The sequence below is a fragment of the Canis lupus genome, chromosome 4, assembly GCF_011100685.1.
Source record: "Canis lupus familiaris isolate Mischka breed German Shepherd chromosome 4, alternate assembly UU_Cfam_GSD_1.0, whole genome shotgun sequence".
NCBI lineage: Eukaryota > Metazoa > Chordata > Mammalia > Carnivora > Canidae > Canis > Canis lupus.
Window position 1 is genome coordinate 61,804,300 of NC_049225.1, and position 22,549 is coordinate 61,826,848.

General features: G+C 43.1%; 1 protein-coding gene across 3 annotated transcripts in view; it reads right to left on the minus strand.

The window, feature by feature from the left end:
• Window positions 1–22,549, minus strand: part of SNX18 (sorting nexin 18) — a 141,221-nt gene that overhangs the window by 84,102 nt on the left and 34,570 nt on the right. The window contains exon 2 of one of the 3 annotated variants that reach the window (XM_038535110.1): window positions 3,670–4,250. The exons of the other annotated variants lie outside the window; for them this stretch is intronic. Coding sequence (XP_038391038.1) covers window positions 4,180–4,250 — 71 coding nt within the window. The 3' untranslated portion in view covers window positions 3,670–4,179. Of the gene's footprint in view, window positions 1–3,669; window positions 4,251–22,549 lie in introns of those variants that run through there. 3 annotated transcript variants of the gene reach the window in all.

Sequence of the window (22,549 nt, forward strand, 5' to 3'; positions counted from 1 at the left end):
TGCAAGCCCTCCTAGGGACATACTAAGATTCTTGCCCATCTTGGATTAATTTTCTTTTTCAGTAAACAGAGGAAGTACAGGAGGCCACATGTCGACAACAGGAAAGCATCTGGAACCAGGTGACCTATTGTCTCCATCACTGTCTCTCTCCCTGGAGCACTGGGGCTTCTCACTGCCTCTCTACATCTGATTCATTTCGAGTTCTCCAGGGATCAGGCTAAAAATGGCTGCTCACAACAGCAGCTTCAGCTCCTTGGTCAACATAGCCTTTAGCTAAATGACTGTGGCTTCCTATTCCCAAGCACACAGCTGGAAAATCAGAAGGACTCCGCAAGGGCTGGTCAGCTGCTACATTTGGAGATAGGTGGGCAGTTCCTGGGGCCTCTGCTGCAAGTTCTGAAGGGCAGGGAGAAAATGATTGGCATCTCCAGCACAGAAGCCAGTGAACGCACACTCAGATCCTTTCTCCCCGTCTCTGATTATACAAAGGGAGAATGTCTTTGTTTGGAGAAGGGCTTAATTCTTTTTTTCTTCTCTGGCTGTAAGTCCCCCGCCATTTGGGAAGCAGAGACGTTTGTAATGCGTCACATTGCAATTGACATGTTTGTTTCAACAGTAAATTAAGTCATCAGACTTGATTAATGGGCTTAGGTTGAAGACTTGTGAGTCCTGGAGCTCACCTGACATCTAGAAATAGCACATTGATTTGCCCAGAATTTTCCACAACTACAGACCAATCTTCTTCCTGAAGAGCTACAATTATAGATGGGAGGGAGATGGGGCCCAGCCAGCCTGGGAGAAAATGGCATTTTTGTGTAATAATGAGCAACCTAACATGCAAATCTGGCATTCTTCTTGCTTTGTGTCAGGCTTGGATCTGACCTAGTTTACTTTTTTACTCTGTGGGCTCTAGAAATTTGTGAGTTCCAACAAACACACATGGCACTGTAGGTACTTGCTCAGGTTCTGCACATACAACCCAGAACTGGACAGAAGGAAACAACCGTAACTCCTCCCCTGGCCTTTCCAGAGCTTCAGTCACCTTTTCTCAGTTTTTCACAAGCCTTCAAGAAGGCCAAACCCTCAGCTCTTACTGGATCCCACCCCATCCCTACATCTGCTTTAGTCTCTTGCATCCCTTCCTCTAGAGTTACTTCATTCAGTTGAATGTCCCCAAAAGAACAATGGAGGCTTCAGAAACCAGCTGGGTGACTGTGGACAAGTTGCTTAATCTCTCTGGGCTCCAATTTTGTCCTCAATAAAAATGAGCCCTATCAAAAGCAAAAGTTCTAGTCCTAGGACTCTGCTCTGTTCCCACGAGTTGGCTTCAATTTGTACTTTCCAGAATGCATCCTCTGTTGCTTTCTCCTGCCAATTGCTGGAGCAGGTGGTCAGAGGGCGAGGTGTGTGTGTATTTTGATATGCATTCATAAAACATCTCTTTTCCTCATCTTCATCCTAATCCTAGGACATGGGAGATGCTTTCTGAGAGGATAAATGACTTGCCAAGGTGTCATGGGTAGGAATTAATTAAAGAGCTGAGATTTGATCTATGTTCAGAATCCAGTCCTCATGTAGAACCACACAGCTACTTGTTCCACACCAAATAAAGCTCCCATGGACCCATGGGGAAGAAGGAGTCTGATCCATGCATTGTTCAGCCATTGTTTCAAGTTCAAGTTCACAAGCCACTCTAATGAAGTGGGTAGGGATTGAAGGAGCCAAACATCATCACTATGAAGATTCAGAACCGGACAGCCCTAGTGGCCCAGTGGTTTAGCGCCGCCTTCAGCCTAGGGCATGATCCTGAAGACCCAGGATCAAGTCCCACGTCAGGCTCCCTGCATGGAGTCTGCTTCTCCCTCTGCCTGGGTCTCTGCTTCTCTCTCTCTCTCTCTCTCTCTCCCTCTCTTTCTCTCTCTCATGAATAAATAAAATTAAAAAAAAAAAAGAAGAAGAAGATTCTGAACCAAAACATTGCCTTTTGGGCAAAGGCTGTTGATCTCTCCAGAGAGATGAGGTCTACTGTGATCAAACCCAGCCATTCAGTTCCTATCAGGATTCAGAGGCTGAAAACTCCCCAAGGGCTTCATTCCCACTGACAACCTTGCTGACATGGGCCCAAACCACTACATCTGAAGGACTCCAAGCCTCAGGGATACCTGCTACCCTCAGATGCCTTACAATCCTTGAGGATCTAGTCACTACAGTTGCATAACACATCACTCCAAGACTTAGTGCCATAGAACAGCCACTTACTATGCTCACAGATTCTGTGGTTTAGGAATATACCCAAGGGATGGGGAGGTGGCTTATGTCTGATGCACCTTGTCTAGAGCCTCAATGGGCAGAATCAAAAGCTGGGGGCTGAAATCATCTGAAGCCTCACTCACGGAGATGCCCAGCACCAGGACTAGGAAGATTCCAACAGCTGAGGTCTTTGAGCATCTCTCTCTTTCCCTCCAACACGGGGGCTTCAGTGTGGCTGGACTCCTCACAGAATATCTCAAGACTCCAAAGACATGTGTCCCAGCAGAGCCAGGCCAGATGGAAGCCAAGCAGCCTCACTGGGCAGTCACACATAGATGTTTCCATCCACAGCCTCATGAGGATCCAGGCAACAGCCAGCATCAGGTGTGCAAATGACAAACCTGTTGATGGTTCCAGATCCCACTTACTAAGTACCTTGCAGCCTTTGGGCAACCCAAGCAGTTGCTGTCAAGAGCAGAGACAAGCTATCCCACAGCATCCTGCCTACATTGCAGATTCATGAGGAAAATAAAGGATCACTCTTGTTTTAGGGCACTAAATTGGAGTGGCTTGTTATGTAGCCATTGATTACTGGAACAGCATTATGTAGTTATATGCCACCCTTCCTGCAACGGACTACTGACCTCTGAGCCTCTTATTTTCTCTTGGGGAAGAAATAAAAATCTACTTTGCTTAAGCTGCTGTTTTATCTGCCACTCACAGTGGAACTTGGTCCTACCGGATGCACTACAGAGTCTCTTACCTTACTACCCCCGCGTGCATGCAGTTCCAATCCTGCCACCACACTACTCTAACATTTAGCTTTGTATAATCTCTCTAATACTCTATCATCTGTAGTGTGGTCCATTTCTAAAGGAATTTAGTCCACATTCCTTAGCCTGACACTCCAAGGCCATTGTTCTTTTAGCTCCACTGACCTCTTTATCTTTCTCTCCTATTGCTTCTTTTATTCATATTTTCAAGCCATGGTATTTGTACCTCTGGGGATATGGGCAGTGTGCCAGGGACTACTCAAAGTCCCATAATGTACACTATGGTAGCTAGAGTTAATAACACTGCACTGTATATGTATAAGTTGCTAAGAGAATAAATCTAGAAAGTTTGCAACACAACAAGAAATACTTTTGTAACTATGTATGGTGACAGATGTTAACTAGATTTACTGTGGTGATCATTTCAAAATATAGAAAAATATAAAAGTAATATTTTTTTTAAAGATTTATTTTTATTTATTCAAGATAGACAGAGAGAGAGAGGCAGAGACACAGGCAGAGGGAGAAACAGGCTCCATGCCGGGAGCCTGACACGGGACTCAATCCCGGGACTCCAGGATCACGCCCTGGGCCAAAGGCAGGCACGAAACCCCTGAGCCACCCAGGGATCCCCTAAAAGTAATATTTTATGTTGTACACTTGAAACTAATGTTATATGTTAATTATATCTCAATTAAAAAAAGGAAGCCCCAGGCTAAACAAACTGCTTTTTACCAGCATCAATTTTACAATGTGGAAGAAAAGGTCTTTCTAACCCTTTTCTTGATAACAATTTCAATATTTTTATAAATTAATATAACTATCCATATATTATATTTAGAATACTGTGTGTGTGTGTGTGTTTCAGATAAAATCTGAAGTCATTTCTTGCTGATGGAAGGCCAGTTTGAACTATATGCTTCATGTCACTATACCTCTACTAATAGGGGCACTTTGATATAAAATTTGAGAAGCATGCTGTCATCACTTAAAAATGCATTCAACCATGCAGTGATTAAGACTTAAGACTAGTTTAGGCAGCAGTAACTGAGGAGTTGGCAGTTAACTGCCACTGATTCAGGAGCTCAACCACGTTGGAGCCAGAGACTGTGGAACGCCCTCATCCCTTCCTTCATACTTGTCCACAGATCATTTCCTAAGCCTTTCTTTCCCACTGCCACAAAATGGCTGCTGTAGCTTCAGACATCAAATCCATGTTCAAGGCAGCTAAAAGACAGAACAGAATAGAGTGTTGCTAGTCTGATATTCCATTTTTATTAGGCCAAAAAAAGGTTTCTCCAAGCCCCTACGAGACCACTACTTAATTCTCATTGGCCAGAACAATTACATGGTCACTTTTAGCTGTAAAGGAGGATAGCAACATGAGTCAATCAATTACCAAGGGCTGGGGAGCTGGAGTCACTCCCATCAATTGCCCTCCTCCCCAAAATTGGTGTTCTATCAGCAAAGAGGAAAGGGAACTTGGGGTGCCTGGGTGGCTCAGTCAGTTAAGTGTCTGACTCTTGATTTTGGTACAGGTCATAATCCCAGGGTCGTGATATACAGTCCCATCTTCGCTGGGCTTGGAGCCTGCTTAATATTCTCTCTCTCCCTCTCCCTCTGCCCTACCCTACCTCCCACCCCCACTCATGCATTCAAGTGAGCTCTCTCTCTCATAAAAGAGGAACGGAGAGAAGGAGCGAGGAAGGAGGAGGAGGAGGAGAGGAGAGAGGCGGAAAGAATAAAAGAAAAGAACCGCAGAAGAGAAGCAGAAGAAGAAAAGAAGAAGAAGAATAAAAAGAACTAGAAGAAGACATAAGCAGAAGAAGAAGAAAAGAAGATCAAGAAAGCCTCCGCCGCCTATCAGCCTCATGACCGCATCCTCATCCTCCTCCGCCATCCTCCTCCCCTCCCCTCCTCACCTCCCGCCTCCTCCTGCCTCCTCCCTCCTCCCTCCTCCTCCTCCTCCCCCTCCTCCTCCTCTCACCCCTCCTCCTCCTCCTCCTCCCCTCCTCCTCCTCCTCCCCCTCCTCCTCCTCCCCCCTCATCTCCTCCTCCTCCTCCTCCTCCTCTCCTCCTCCCCCCCTCCCTCCTCCTCCTCCTCCCCCTCCTCCCTCTCTTTTCCTCCCTTCTCTCTCTTCCTTCGAGAAGGAGGAGGAGGAGGGGGAGGACTAGATCTGGGGGAGGCACTTAATGATTGCAATAGTACTCTTCCCTCCAGCCAAATTAGTTTTCTGGTCAATCCTAGAGCCTGACACATAATAGGGGCCAAAAAAACAACCCACTATTATTTGGAGGGAGCAGAAATGGCCCTCTCCCAAATACCTATTTAGTCTCTCTAGGCTATTGGAGCCCAGCATGATCCTGAGCCAAAGGAGAAGCTCTGCCCATCCAGATGCAGAACTTGGCATCTGGCAGAGGCAGAAAGAACTTTCTGTCCAGGTAGCATATACATTTCCATTCATCCCCACAGAAAGAGGAAGTGTCTGGCAGGGTGTCCCCCGAGGATACCACCTCCCAAATATTTAGAAAAAGTAAAGATGTCAACCCACCCAATCCCCTAGTCCTCAATAAACACCTACTCATGTGGCACAACTTTCTGTGGATTTATGGACTGAAATAAGAACTCTTGCTGCACTTCAGTTGTCTAGTCTATTATGTTCAGAGCTGCTAAAGATCCCTTTGGAAATGGCAAAAACACTGCCAAGCACCTTAGAATGAAGACAGGCTTTCTTTTTTTTTTTTTTTTCTATAGGCACTTCTTGAGAAGACTCCTGGTCTGTAGAAGAAAGAAACCACGAGACTGGAAGGGCTTGCAGCCTCATCACTTCCAGAGCTAGCCACTCTGCCTGTTGCTCTGACTTGGCACCAGGAGAGAAAGGGAGGAGCCCCGTGGTTCCTTTCCAGGTTTATCCCATGCCTTCCCTCTGCGTACAGGAAGTCACAAATGGGGCCAAGAAACAGATAATTGAACTTGAAAAGGAAAACACAGGAGGCCTCATCCAACCCAGAAGTCATAAAGGAACAGCAGAAAAGGTCTATAATGCATGGGGTAGGTTTCCATAGTCGTCTGCCAGGCTTACATTTCTGAATCATTTCTTAACACTTGGCAAAGAGGCTTAGATGTTTAAAACTCCTTTTTTGGCTGGGGAACTGGAAGTATCACATCTGTACCCAACAATGGGTTTTAACTCTTTTGTACTATAATCACTTTCACTTTAAAATATTTGATGCTCTATGGAAATGCTCTCTTAGGCTGAAGTTTTTTTTTAAACCTGTTCTTCAGAGGTCACCTGACCAAGCAGATCGCCAGAAATGACAAGACATTCTTAAAATCCTTAATATTTGGAATCCTTTAATATAATGCTTGTAGGTGATCAGACTTCGTGTTTTCTGATAATCTCTTGGTGGTGATAACAAGTTCATTGATATTTTTTGAATGCCAATTCTGTGCTAACTGTGGTGGCCCTATGGGGAAAACCAAGGAAGGCTATGAGTCACCCACTTAACTGCATAAATTATAATTTCATGCTTATTATTGGGCTATTCCTTAGACCTATTTAAGATTGATTAAATGAATAATGATAAAGCCTTGAATGGTTACTTTGCACAACTATGAAATGACAAGGACATCTATACAGGTATGGGTAACTGTCCATTTCCTGGGACTACTGTGACAAGTACAAAGTACAAGGTCACTGTCATGGCTTAAAACAGACATTTATTCTCACACAGTTATGGAGGATGGAAGTCCAAAATCAAGGTATCAGAGAGAAAAATGAAAACTCTCATTCAAAAAGATGTATGCGGGCAGCCCCGGTGGCGCAGCGGTTTAGCGCCGCCTGCAGCTGGGGGTGTGATCCTGGAGATCCGGGATCGAGTCCCACATCGGGCTTCCTGCGTGGAGCCTGCTTCCCCCTCTGCCTGTGTCTCTGCCTCTCTCTCGCTCTCTCTGAACAAATAAATAAATAAATCTTAAAAAAAAATATGTATGCACCTCTATGTTTATGGTAGTATTATTAACAATAGACAAAATATGGAAGCAATCCAAGTGTCACTCGGTAGATGAATAGATAAAGAACCTGTGGTATATATATGTATAATGGAATATTACTCAGCTATAAAAAAGAATGAGATCTTGCTATTTGTGACAACATGGATGAACCTAGAAGGTATTATGCTAAGTGAAGTAAGTCAGACAGAGAAAGACAAATAGCATATAACTAAACGTTTGTGTAGAATCTAAAAAGCAAAAATAAAAGCAAAAGCAGAAACATACCCATAAATATAGAGGGCAAACTGATGGTTGCTAAAGGGAAGGGGGATAAGATAATGGGCAAAATGGGGGAAGGAAAGTGGGAGATACAGGCTTCTAGTTACAGAGTGACTAAGTCATGGAGATAAAAGGCACAACACAGGGAATATAATCAATGATATTGTAATAGCACTGTATGGAGCCCAGCACGATCCTGATACATAATAGGGGCCAATAGCACTGTATGGTGACAGACAGGAGCTACATTTTGTGGTGAGCGTAGCGTAACATATAGAATTGTCAAATCTTTGTGTTGTATGCCTGAAACTAATGTAACATTGTATGTTAACTATGCTGCAATTAAAATAAATGACTAAATAAAAAAATCAAGGTATCAAGCAGGGTCATATTCTCTCTGAAGATTCAGTTGTCCAATCTGTTGTGTTGTGTTCAGAGCAGCTAAAGATCTCTTGAAAATGGCAAAAGCACTGCCAAGAACCTTAGAATGAAGCTTCTGGGGGATGTCTCTGACTCTTCCCAGCTTCTGGTGGTTGCTGGTGATCCTTGATATTCCTTGGTTTATAGACATATTACTCTAATCTTTCCCTCTTCACATAGTCTTCTCCCTATGTGTCCATGTACCTATGTCCAAACTTCTCCCTTCTTATAAGGATACTAGTCATTAGATTAGGGCCTACTCTAGTCTAGTATGACCTTATCTTAACTCCATTACATCTACAAAAACCCTATTTTCAAATAAAGTCACATTAGTGAGATTAGGACTTAAACATACCTTTTGGGGGGACACAATGCAAACCAGTATACTGTCCATGCTAGGTGAAAATAACAAAAGGTTATCAGAATGTGAAAACACAGCTGCAAGTTCTCTGACATTCCTCCTGTAGAGTGGGACTTTGGCCCCTCCACTTGAATTTTGGTGGGCTTGTGAGTTCTTTGACCAATACAGCATGGCAGAAATGATGTTATAGGACTTCCAAGACTAGATCACAAAGAGCCACACAACTACCTCATTCACTCTTAGAACTTCAAGGCACCATATAGGAAGTCTTACTACCCTGAAGCTACCATGTTGTAAGGAAGCACAAGCCATGTGGAAAAGCCACATGTAGTCACCAATCCCTGCTGGGCTCAGAATTCCAATTCCAGGTGCTAGTTCTGAGAATGAAGAAAGAAGCCTCCAGAGGTTTGCAGACCCCAGACATTTCAATTATTCCTAGCCATTTGAGTTTTCCCAGCTGAGATCCCAGACTTCATGGAGCAGATGCAAGCCATTCCTGCTGCCTCCAGTCCAAACTCCTCATCCAGAGAATTCATGAGCCATAACAAGGTGGTTCCTATTCTGTATCTCTGAGTCTTAGGTTATCTCATGTGGTAATAGATCATGAATAAACATCATGAATAGTACAGTCACATTTTTTATAAAGTCTGAATATATGTGCATGCACAGGAAAAACCTAGGAAGTTTGACCTCAAACTGTTGGAGATTATTTGGGGAGGGGGGTACACTCTTCTTTATATTTCTCTATATTTTAAAAACTCTTTAAAATGAGTTCATATTCCTTAATCAGGAAAAAAGAAAATGATTTTCATTTAGACAAAAAAGGTACCACTGAAATATCGTGGTTGTGTTTTCAGCCACAAGTAATGGAAGACTCTTGGTAAAAGTTGAGACATCTCTGTAGAGTAGCCATAATCAACACACAAATTATTTTGCTTGTTTGAGCTAAGTAGACTACAAATCCCAGATCTGAGTTTAGTCCCTTCAGGGGTGGGTCATATGGAAGTAGCAGTGACTGAAAAGGAGGCACTTCTCTGGCGCTTGCCTCCTTCAGGTGGACGGGCCCAGAGTTCAGACAACCACCCTGTTCTTTGGGGATGGGGAAGGGCAGTGATTATGCAGCAGTGTGGGGAGGGGTGCAGGTGGAAAGGACAAGAGAAGTGGGAGTGACATATGTGTAATATAAGAAATAGCAAAAGAGACCCTAGGGAAGGGGTGGAAACTGAGTGGGGAAAAATTAGAGAGGAAGACAAACCACAAGAGACTCCTAACTCTGGGAAACAAACAAAGGGTTGCAGAAGGGTAGGTGGGTGGGGTGATGGGGTAACTAGGTGACAGGCATTAAGAAGGCCACATGATGAGATTACCACTAGGCATTATACTACATGTTGGCAAATTGAATTTAAATTAAAAAAAAAAAAAAAGAAGTGGGAGTAAACATTGAGGGCCTGGAAGATGGAGACTGGGTGCTGTGGCTTCCCTCCCCTGGCAGGGAAGGAGACAGTTTACATGTCTTCACTGGCTTGGTATGGGGGTGCCTCCCCACCACACACACACCACAGGACTGGGCCTGTGTGCTGCTGATGTTATGTCTGCCACTGCTAACAACATTTCTAACATAAAGTGTGTCACTGGAGCATATCCTTTTCCTTCAGAGATGTAGTACTCAAAGGTTAACAACACGTCCTGCCAAGAGCACAAACACAAATCTTGGCATGACAAATGAGGCCTTGGCCCTCTTGAATGGCCACACTTTAGAAACCAAGGGAAAGCAGGGAGAACCAAAAGGCCACAATTGAAAAGAACAGTCCTTGTGACTTAGACAAAAAAATGTCAGAATGGAGCCAAGGGTGAGTTAAGTATTATATGCATGGTTTCTAAGGAAACTTTAAAAGCAAATAGTACATCAGGGAGAAAGGCACTCATTACACAGATAAATTCCCAATCCCAGGGACCCAGCCTTCCCTTCCAACTTCCACAGAGCATACCATGCCAAAGATCCCAGGCACAAAGACACCCAGTGGCCTCCACACAGGTGGAAAGAGTCTCAAGAGACCAGGCAAGAAGTGGGTGCCAAGGTGCTTTGAGCTCTGCTGGGCCAACGTGAGATACTTTCTGGGTATCCTCCAGGGTGACATTACTCTATTAACAGCCTATTTCTGCTAAATTTGTGAACTTCTGTGTACCCGCCTGCCCGTCAGTAGGTATTTGGGTAGAGTTAACTATTTATGCGGTTCTGGTTTCTAGAGAGGAAGACATGTGGTAGAAAGCAAGGCAAATACTTCCAGCTTCTTCCTTTTGTTCTTCCATCACATTGCCTTGACAAAATGAAACCTCTTCAATTCCCAGGCAAGGCAGTTTGGGTCTGGGGAAAGCCCCAAACCCATCTACTTTACAATTCGTATGATATTCTCTGTCTGTTCTGAGACCCCTCTGGCTGGTCTTCCATGTTTATACATCTTTGATAGCTTCATACACCACCCTCACTAACCTTTCCTGGACCAGAAAAATCTCACTCTTACTCATTCTCAGTGACCTTTGTTCTCACACACAATTCCTGAGAACCACAGCACCGCACCCCACCCCCATTTTAGTGTGCACGTGGGTGTATTCACCCTCTTTAATATTCTCATGTAATTTCATAGCTTATTTTATATCTATTTAATATTTATTCCTATGTGTTCATTTCTTGCTACTAGTATGATTATTATGTTTTTTTCCTCTCCGTTTTATAACTGATTATTATTTGAATATAAGGTAGCTTGGTTGAATTTCTTTGATAATAGATTTTTTTCTCCGCTAAAATTATTAGCTTCCAGAACACAGTTGGGGAATGCCATACAGTGTCAGGAAGTGGTTATTATATGTGGTGACACTGTAATTCTTTATGAAAATATGAATTCATAGTAGTGAAATCTGCTTTATTCTGCATTTTGATATATTATTGTAAGTTTCTCTCAGCTAGAAATAGCTCCTGTTTCCCTATTACAGGACACACCATCCATTTTCATAGTATAAACACAACATTCAGCTCTAGTAATGGAGTTGCATGTGCCTGTCCTCAGATTGAACTTTGCCCATTGAAACTTTCCATCTACACAAAGTAGAATCCTAACGCACTCATGCTTTTTTTTTTTTTAAGAGAAAGAGAGAAAGTAAGTGTGCACATTCCTGAGCTGCGGGGAGGGTCAGAGGGAGAGAAATAATTCTAAGCAGCATCCACACCCAGTGCCAGCCCAATGCAGGGCTCAGTCTCACGACCCTGAGATCATGACTGAGCCAAAATCAAAAGTCAGATGCTTAACCAACTGAGCCACCCAGGCACTCTTGCACTCACTCATGGTTTTGAGTAAAGGATTAGAAGGTCTCTATGTGCTTCATCACTCACTATAATAAAATAAATCATAATTAATTGTGGCTATTTTAGAACATACAGAATTTTTAGATCAGAGATTGTATAGTTGTTTACCCATATCAATCCTCTTTCAAAAACCTATGAGGAGAGCAGAAAATGGGCACAGTATATCACCATTTGTGTAAAAAGGAGTGACTCATTACATGTGTTTATATATGTAGAGAATGTCTCTACAGTGATATATAAAAATCTAACATCAGTGGTAGCCTCTGGGGGAGACCAGAGGATACAGGCAAGCAGGAGACTTACTTTCCACTATGAACTTTCTTGTACTCTCTTAATTTTCTATCACACATGGGTATTGTACTTATTAATAAATTTCTATGTCAAGAAGATATTGAGAAACAGCATTATTTTATGCTAACAATGGTGTGCTGAGAATGAGATGGGAGTTTTTTAAATTTGCAAATGGGATATAAGTTTGTGTAATTGCATTTGACATGTCAGGAGCCTTAAAAAGTTCCTTTATCTGCATTTCTGATTCTTCTTGCAAGGTAGACTCCTAGAAGCAGAATTATTGCATGTGCTAGGTGAAATAATGGTTTCCCCAAGTGGTCGCACATGTCCTAATCCCTGGAACCTGTGAATATGTTATATTACATGGCAGAGGGGAATCAGGTTGCAGAGGGAATTGACATTGCTAATCAGATGATTTTGAGATGGAGAGATTATTTGGGATTATCTAGGTAGTCCCAATGTAATCACTGGGATCCTTATTAAGTGATAGAGGAGGACAGAAGAGTCAGCATCAGTGTAATGCAGTATAAGGAGTCAACTAGCCATTGCTGGTTTTCAAGATGGAAGGAGCCATGCATCAAGGAATGTGGGCAGCTTCAGGAAGCTGTAAAAGGCAAGGAAATGCGTCTTTTCCTAGAGACTCCAGCCTTGGCAAGATCTTGATTTTAGCTCATTTTGGACTTCCGGCCTACAAAAATGCAATATCAGTTTGTTATTTGTGGTTTCAGCCACCAAGTCTGTACTAATGTTATAGCAGCAATGTAAAACTAATACGTTGTGTCAAAGAAATACCTATTTATAAGAAGTAAAAATCTGGAGGCAATCTAAGTGTCTACTAACAAAGGAACAGAAAGTAAATGTTGCCACATTTATATGAATGAATATTACCCTCTTGGCAAACATTTGATTTGGAAATTTTTTAAATGTTTTTTCTTTTTTAAAAAAAATATTTATTTATTTGAGATAGAGAAAACATGAGTGAGGAGGGGGAGGGCCAGAGGGGAGAAGGAGAAGTAGACTCTCCACTGAGCAGGGAGCCCAACACACTGGGCTCAATCCCAGGACCCTGGGATCATGACCTGAGCCAAAGGCAGGTGCTCAACCGACTGAGCCACCCAGGTGCCCCCAATTTTTTTAAATGTTTATGAGAAAATATTAAGTTGAGAAAGGCAGTTTATAAATCTGTGTTGGATTCCAACTATAGAAATCATATACCCATGTATACGTCACACCAGTTGGGATTCATCCACAGAAGAGTGAAATTGCTCAAATTGCTTCAAATAGAAAGAGACATACAAAAAGATCCATACAAAATCATGGATGAGATCATACATGAACTGTAGGAGAGGGACTCCAGAGGCCTCTTGAGAGGTTGGTCAGCCTGCCAAGGTCGTAGCTACCTCTACGGGATAGCAAGGTGGAGTGTCAGGTGGAGCCTAGCTGGAGGCCATGCCTCCAAAGGCAGCGGAGAGATGGTCCCTTTTCTTTTCCTCCTTTTCCCATAACCACTATATTCTACTCATATGGTATAAAGAATGTTTACATCTAACACCACATTTTTCTGTCTCCCTATTTATAAACAAGAAGCAAACATCAAAGAATCTATTGCTGTGAAGAATGCAGGCTCTGGAGTTCGATGACCAGGATTTAAATCCGCTTCATCTTTTCCTTTGGGACTCTCACTGAGCGTTGGTGCCTAAGCATCTTTGTCAGTAAAGGGAGAAATATCCATGCCTTCCCCACAGTGCTGCCTGAGGGTCGGCAAGGTCAGGGGGCCAGGTGCCTAGTAAAGTAAAACTGCTCAAAAAATAGTAGCGATCGTTTTTATAATATTTTCCTCTATCAGGTATTATTTATCATGTATTAATCTTATCATCAGAGAAATAAAAACATCATTTTAGAAAAAGCCAAACTGGATGTCAAGCTTCCAAAAATAATCACAGTCTGAAGAAAAATACATAAATTTTAAAACTTGTTGCTTTGCATCAAGTTCTGTCCGTTGTATATCTGCTTCCTGTTGATAAGGGGAATAATAAAGACACAAGTTCTATTTAAAAGTCGAGAGTCAGTAGACTGAGTATTTTCATTCTCAAGGCCATTAATTCTGCAGAGCAAATGTCACTCTCCATCTTTTGCATAAAAAGCACCCTATTTTGGCATTTGACAATGAATGGATACATTTTGGGGGACAAAGGGAAGAATTTATGATAATAAAAAGGGGTAAAGGAGGCAAATGGTTTTCAGTGAAGGTTGATTTGCTAGTTTGACTATTGATTATAGAGCCATCTAAATATGGACATTTATAACTGATTAAATGTTAACTTAGAGGCCACCTCTTTGGTAGTGACTACTCAATTTCCAGCCTGGTCCCCAGATTCGGGCGCCACTCTCTCTCTCCTTATGGAATAGGGACCCTGGGGAATATGCTTGACAGTTTACATTTTCACACACATGCTTTGTCACTCGGTGCCACAGTCTCCTCTGGGTTAGTCAGCTCCAGATCCTCTTGTCAAAATAGGACTATAAGTCTGGTGATCTTGTCATTGCCCTACGCTGCTGAGGACTTCTTCAAAGAGCCACATGTAGTGATTTGGTTTTTAACAACAGCCAAACCTTTTAATTACATTTAAAACCTGCATGCTAGTGTAAGTCAGGTTTTACTCCTTGCAAATCTTAAGCAGGTTTGTGATTTGGAAATACGTTCACCAGAACATAGATAGACGGTAAACCATGACTGTCACTGGATTTCAGCCTGTTCCTTTATGAATTATGGCTTGTTCCTTTTCTACATCAAACGACCTCATGGTCTCCAGAGACAAAAAAGCATCCAGTACATGAACTTTAAAGGACTTAACTATAAACCCCAATAGGAAGTGATTTTACTTGTATTTCCAAATTCCATTACACACAAGTAAAGCTATTAATTTGGTCAGCACTACAGATAAGAATCAAGCAGGAAATGACTTTTTATGTGACATCATTGAGGGCCTGTATCAGAGCAGAGACAGGAGGGGCATGTCCTTTGTCCGTTACAGATCTTTCCCAGCCTACTCTGAATGAAAGAATGGTACAGGCAGGGACAAATTTAATTCTGTTACCTCAATATGGATTGTACTGCTCTATGTGACCTTGATGCAGACATTAATAATGAAAGACACAAAGAATGAGAAAAGAGGAAATGTTGGGGCGGGTGGGTAGGAAGTGAAAGCTATAATTATTTAGTAAGATAAACCTTAGCTGGAGAAGCCAGTTCATGTTTCTAGGAATTTTATATCCTAGTTAAGTAATTGTGTTCTTGTGTTGTTTTTAATAAGAGCATTTCTACGTTAGAGAATACTTTGGATGGTGCTCGATGGAAATCACATTCATCTCACACGTGACCTTTAATTGTCAAGCATGAGGATTCAGGACAAAGACAAATTAGGCTCAAATCCCAGTTTGGGTGACTCTGGGCAAGCAAGTTACTTAGTTTCTTCATCTACAACATAGGGTCAATTATCCCTACCACCCAGGGTCATTGTGAGGATTAAATGAGATGATGCTTGGAAATGTTCAGCATGGTTGGTACTCAAAAAATGTTTGTAGTAACTTCCTCTCATGACTGCTTAGTAGATAACCAATTGGGTTTCTTTTTTTAACTCTTTTTTATATGTTTAAATTCATTAGTTAACATATAATGTATTATTAGTTTCAGAGGTAGAAGTCAGTGATTCATCAGCCTTATATCCCTTATGATCCTGTTTTGTTTCTTAAATTCCACATTTGAATGAGATCATATGATAATTGTCTTTCTCTGATTGACTTATTTTCACTTAGTATGATATCTAGTTCCATCCACGTCATTGCAAATGGCAAGATATCATTTTTGATGGCTGAGTAGTATTCCATTGTAGATATAAATATACCACATCCTCCTTATCCATTCATCTGTCGACAGACATCTGGGCTCTTTCCATGGTTTGGCTATTGTAGACATTACTGCTATGAACATTGGGGTGCAGCTGCTGCTTAGGATCACTACATTTGTATCTTTGGGGTAAATACCCAGTAGTACAATTGCTAAGTCACAGGGTAGTTCTATTTTCAACTTTTTGAGGAACCTCCATACTGTTTTCCAGAGTGCTGCACCAGCTTGCATTCCCACCAACAGTGCAAGAGGGTTCCCCTTTCTCTGCATCCTTGCCAACATCTGTTGTTTCCTGACTTGTAATTTTAACCACTCTGACTGGTGTGAGGTGGTATCTCATTGTGGTTTGGATTTGTATTTCCCTGATGCTGAGTGATGTTGAGCATTTTTTCATGTTGGTTTTTTTTTTTAGATTTTTCTTTAAATTGTGGTAAAACATAAATGACAAAAAATTTGCCGTCTCATTCCTTTTTAAGTGTATTGTTTAAGTAGCATTAAGTACATTCCCACTATTGTGCAACCAACCTCTAGAACTCTCTTCATCTTGCAAAACTAGAATGCTCTACCCATTAAACAACTTCCACTATCCCCTCTCCCTAGCCCCTGGCAACCACCATTCTATTTTCTTTTTGTGAATTTGACAACTCTAGGCCCCTCATATGAGTGGAACTTGCCTTTTTGTGACCAGCTTAATTCAGTTAATCAGTTTTTTAGATCACTTTTTGAAACTTGACAAATTTTCACACTCAAAGTTTTGGCAACTGTATGTTATATTTTGATATTGCATGATTCCCAACTATTTAGGTAAAAGTGTGAAGTTGTCAAAAATAAAGATGATCCATTATGAGATCATGTGAATTGTATGGATAGATTTTACACAAGTACAGTCAATTCTCAAATCATCTGCCATCACTTGTAACTTAGTTCTTTTACTGCTTGTAAATTCCTAGAGGTCAGGTGGTCCCTGGCATGCATTAAGAGTATGATAGATACTAATGGACTAATTAGTAAATTAATAAATCTGTGAATGGCTAACAAGAAAATATTGGTCATAGTGTATTTCCTTTACTATTGATTCAGTGCCACATCTTTATTCATCAACTGATGGTACTTAGAGAATGCAAAAAAGATCAGCTTTTGGATCATAGATACTTCTGCATCTCATCAGCTTCTTAATGTCAACATATCTCAGATTTGTTTAGTTTTCAAATTCTGTATACTAATTGATTTTAAACAACAGGATTGGCAGAGATTTAAAACATTAAAATATTCAGAATTGGTCAGGGTGAGAAGAAATAGGGGCTTGAATACAAGTGTTAATAGAAATTTTAAACCTTTAAGAGGGCAAGTAAAATCTTTTGTGCATTCTCCCCCTCCCCACAACTCTGTAAGTTCATTTCTTGTTAATTTATTCCACAGAGATGATCATACAAATGTCAAAGATATAGGACTGTGGCAAAGTGAATAATGGTCCCCTAGAAATGTCTATATCCTAGTCCCCAGAACCTGAGAAGCTATATGTCATGTTCATGACAGGGGATAATAAAGATTGCAGATAGAATTAAGGTTGCTAATCAGCTGACCTTAATATAAGATGCTGCTGGACTGGGGCAGCCTGGGTGGCTCAGCGCTTTAGCACCGCCTTCAGCTCAGGGCCTGATCCTGGGGTCCTGGGATTGAGCCCCACGTCAAGCTCCCTGCATGGAGCCTGCTTCTCCCTCGTGTCTATGTCTCTGCCTCTTTCTCTCTCTCTGTGTGTGTGTGTGTCTCTCATGAATAAATAAATAAAATCTTAAAAAAAAAAAAAAGATGCTGCTGGATTATATCAGGTGGGCCCTATGTAACCCTGAGGGTCATTTAAATCTCTATGAGGAAGGCCAAGGAGTCAGTGTAAGAGTTATTTGAAAAGACTCAACCACATTTACTGGTTTTTAAGGTGGAAGGGAGCCAGAAGCAAAGGGATATAGCAGTCTTTAGAAGCTTTTAAAAAAGGCAAGAAAAAGGATTCTCCCCCAAGAGCCTCCAGAGCCAAATGCAACCCTGCTGATGCCTTGATTTTAGCTCAATGAAATCTGTTTTAGATTTCTGACCTCCAGAACTGGAAGGTTATAATTTGCGTTGTTTTAAGCCACCAGGTTCATAATGATTTGTTACAGCAACAATAGGAAACGCATACAGTGGCCACAGAAGTTCAGGGCAACATTATTTGTGACAAAATCTGTAAGCAACCCGAAGCCTATCAATAAAAGCTTGATAAAACATTGTGTCGTTACCATGGATGTTGAAGATTTTAGATTTTCACCAAAGAGAGGGCTGCCAGAGGTAACCTCTCCCTCTGCTTTTGGCAAGATCTTGTCAATCAATTTAAAATAAAAGGAAAATTATACCAAAGAAATTCCTGTTAACAAATTGTCCTGCTTGTAAATGCACAGCAAATAGAACACAACATGGGGACGGTAGTACCTTTGGGTCACCCAGTCTTATTTCATTCTTCAAATAAATCTATAAATATGCCAAGCACTGTGCTAACCACGGGAAAGTACTGACTGAGTGGAGAAGGAGGAGAAGCAGGCACGAGAATTCTATTAAATGTAAGAAAGGCCAAGGCAGAGGAAAGCATGGGCACCTTGGGAGCACAGGGAGGGAGGGATACCTCACTGAGTTAGGGTAGGAAGGCGGGACAGGGAGAGCTGCCAGGAGGAGGAAATGCCTGAATCCAGTCCCAAAGGAGGAGTGGGATTCAGCCAGACAAAGAAGACTTGGAAGGCCTCACTGGCGGAGGAAACAGCTTACAAAAGGCTAGCTGGCATGATGTCCAGTGTGGTGTGTGGGTGGGGTGGCACAGGAGAAAACCGGTCAACTCTAAAAACGCTGCACAAAGACGTTTACAGAATTAGCTGGTTTGTGTTCTCTGAACCGGTTTCCACGCCTTCATAATAGAATCACGGAACCTTCCTTGCAGGAGGATTAAGGGATCTGCCCAGAGTCTCAGGGCCAGAGAAGGAAGACCTGGCTCCTGGGATTCGCTGCCCCGTACTCTTTCCTCCAGGCCCTGGCTGTTTCCCAGAGGAGCCCCTTTTCACCAGGCAAGCTGGAACCACTTCCAGTTCTCTAAAACCTCGATGCATTAAAGACTGAAAAACATTTTGTGGTATATTTTAATCATTTGTATTTAACAGTTCACTGCTCTTAACCCATACAAAATACAATGAAATAAAATTGTGCTTTTCAAATGGATTACAGACTAAAATTATATTAATTCATAGTTCATTGCAGGCCATGTGTTCTGGTAATGGAACAGACATTTAAATTTACATAATGAATGTTTTCTTCTTTCAGTCCTTTCACTGATTCTCTCTGACTCTCCATATAACCTCACTTAGACAAGAGAGGACCTTTGAGCGCCTTAGAAAATGAGCAGCCCAAACAGCCTGCTGGTGCTAGGCCCTGTTTATATTGCCTTCAAGAAAGAAAGCAAAGTTGTGCATCAGGATCATCAGGTGGGGAGGGCAAGGGAGGCTTTTAAAACATACCGGAGCCTCTGCCCCACTCTCTAGAGTCTGATTCAGTGGGTTTAGAGTGTGGTCCAGGCATCTTCATGTTCCCCAGGTGATGCTAATGGAAAGCCAGGGCCAAAAAAGTTCCCCAGGTGATGCTAATGGAAAGCCAGGGCCAAAAAATACCATCCTGAAAGTAGGAGAGACTGGCAAAGGAATCCTCTAAAGTCTTATTAACTCATTTGCAGATAGTTGTTAAAAGGGAAACAATGGTTTAAAAAAAAAAAAAAAAGATCAACAAATGGCAGCAAAAGGAAGTTTCAATAAAAAGTCTCACTGATACTGTGGGGTATAGCAGAGGCACCCTGGCCAGCAGGCAGAGCACAGGGCACAGTGAAGGCCCAACCACAACCAACCACCAAGGGCAATGGGCCAGATGTTTGCACATGAAGGGAGGGAGAAGCATCCAAAAGAATTACGAACAGGGATCCCTGGGTGGCGCAGCAGTTTGGCGCCTGCCTTTGGCCCAGGGCGCGATCCTGGAGACCTGGGATCGAATCCCACGTCGGGCTCCCAGTGCATGGAGCCTGCTTCTCCCTCTGCCTGTGTCTCTGCCTCTCTCTCTCTCTGTGTGACTATCATAAATAAATAAAAGTTAAAAAAAAAAAAGAATTACGAACAGTCTGTTAAAGTTTGTCCATTCCACTTGCAAATGTCACATGGCCACACCCTCCTCCAGGCAGTTCTGAGGTCCCCAGGGTGGATGGAGAGACATCTGCTGAGCCCTCAGCCTCTATGTTGGAGACACCAGCACTGGTCAGCGGGGCCACTGTGGCAACCAGGCAGATATAACTGTGCTGGAGAAAGCAAAGATTCTTGGCTATAACCAGGATGGCCAATCTCCTGCCGACATATGGATTGCCCCCACTCCGCCCACCGCCCCAGAACCTTGGAAGTGAACTTTCTGTTCAGACCTCTCTAGGCAGGCTACTATACCTGGGGGTGGGGGAACAGTGATGAGGTGGCCCCTAAGAACGTAAGAATTTTCTGAGCGCCAAGTTATAAAATCAGTATTTAATACATCAAGAGAGAACAAAGGAGAATGGATGGCCCTTGAATCAGAGCAAGATAGATCACTAAACTATAAAGAAGTTATCCATCGAAAGGGCAATCATCAGCCATGAAGGCTAGAAAGCAAAGGGAGATGCTATGCTTGGGCTTGCTAAGCTCCACACTGGGGACATGGTGCCCTGGTCAAGGAACTCAACCTGACTTCTTCAGCTTCCACTGAGGAGGCTGCTCTTGCTGCTTCCACCTTAGTGTGGGCCCCATCATATCTGGATTATCATAAAGTCTCCTAGCTGGTCTCCCTGTTTCTGCCTTTGCTACCCCGTATAGGTCAGCCAAAGTGGCCCTGTCACAACTCGAAGTAAATCATGAGATTTTTTTCTGCTCAAACCCTCCTGAGGTTCCCCATCTCAGAGAGAAAGCCAAAGTCCTCACAACACTGTATATGGCCTTCTATGATCTGGATCCCCCCACCTCTGGGAGTCACTCTTCCGCTCAGCCCTGCACCACCACCGCCTCTACCCTCCACCTCCCACACCCTATTCCCACACCCATCCCATCCCATCTCCCTGATGGGCTTCTAACATTCCAGGTAAGCTTTCCCACCCCAGGGCCTTTCCACCTGCTGTTAGCGTTCTAGAAAGTTCTTCCCTTGGGTATTAACATGGTTCAACACTTAGATCCTTTAGTTCCTTACTTCAGGTTGGAGGCCTGTCCTGGCCACTTAAAACAACAAATTCTCCCACCCCTCACTACTCATACCCCCCCTTCTCCACTTTATTTTTCCCCCTATCACCACCTATATATTTCACAAATTTGAGTATTGTATCTCCTCCCATTGGAATACAAGTTCATGAGGGCGGGTTATGTGGGCTGATTTTGTTTATTGCTATATTCTAGTGCCCAGACCAATGCCTGGAAGTTAGGAATTCACTACATATGTGTTGACAAAAGAACAAATTAATCAACCCAAGTGTCTAGGGTTATCTCTGCTGTGCTGGTGGCTTCATCCAGCTTTTGAAGCTAAATGACTCAAATGTGACTGGACGTGGGATAACTACCTTTTGTCCATAGTGATGATGATGATTTGGTCTCCGGTAAGGTAAAGCAGGAGAAAATACGCTGGTTGGAAGACGTGAAGTCTGGTCCCATTCAAAGTTTCTGTAATGAAGGAGTAAAAGAACCAGCATGGCAATTTCTTACTCGTTCATCTCACTTAGGGCTTTAGACCACAAACAGCTTTGACGGTGGTTGAGTCCCTGCTCTTGACCCATGAGAGGCCTGGGCCTCCCGCTCACAGGCCGGCCTTCCTCAGGACTCCTGGAGCTCGGCTTGAGCTCCTCTTTCAAACCCTGCCAGTTGTGTTTAGGGAGAGCAAAGAGCAGTAACCTGGCAGACGGAGATTTGACAATGCAAACAAAAGCCGTCCCCAAACGGCTGCTGTAGGGTGTGATGCGCTGTCACGCGTCCCGTCGCTGAGGCACAGATTTGAATCCGGCAGGCCGGGGCGCAGGAGCAGGCCCACAGCTGAACAAAGGCCGCACTGTGGCTCGGCCCGGCTGCTCGCTCCTCCTGCGGCCGACTCCTCCGTCCCCTGCAAGCATAACAGAGGACTGTCTGTGGAAAACTGTCCTCAGGAGCAGCCCGACTGCTTGCGAGGATAGTGCCGACGCAGAGGGCTAGCATTTTGGCATTTTGTTCCTTTCTCAAGATGCAATTCAGTGTTATTCGAAAACCTGGCGAGTCACAAAGATCTCCTGTTCTCCAAACCACGGGTTTCCTGCCTTTGCCACCGATGCCTAGCGCCTCCCAAGGAGAAGTAAGTCAGGGACAGCGCTTGTCCTCAGGGAGACTACCACACCATCTCCTCAGCGGCTCAAGCGCTGGACCCTGCCTTCTCAAGTAGGTTGTGCAGCGGTTAGTAACATGCTGTGGAGTCTGGTGACCTTAGAGTCAGGTGAACCTGGGTTCACATCCCAATGCTGCCTCTTTCTGGCTGAGTGACCCCTGAGGAATGTCTAGAGGCCTGCTTCCTTGTTTGTGTAATGGTTCTGCAGAGTTCTGTGGATGAAATCATGTAGGTGATGGCTGGTAAGAGTATCCAGTCAAGAGCATGCCGAACGCTCAATGTCTAAGGGGTAGGAATAAGAAGTAGACCTCAGCCCATGGTCTGTGGGTCCTTAGCTGCAAAATGCCATTGAGTAAGAGACAGGCGGGGCTTGGTAGGGAGAGATGGGTAGGGAGCCATGGAATCAGGCTCAGGACGCAAAATCCCCAAAGTGCTGAGATATAAGAGATAAGGGGACAAACCAGAGCACTCTGGCCTAAGTATGGGTGGAGAAGATATA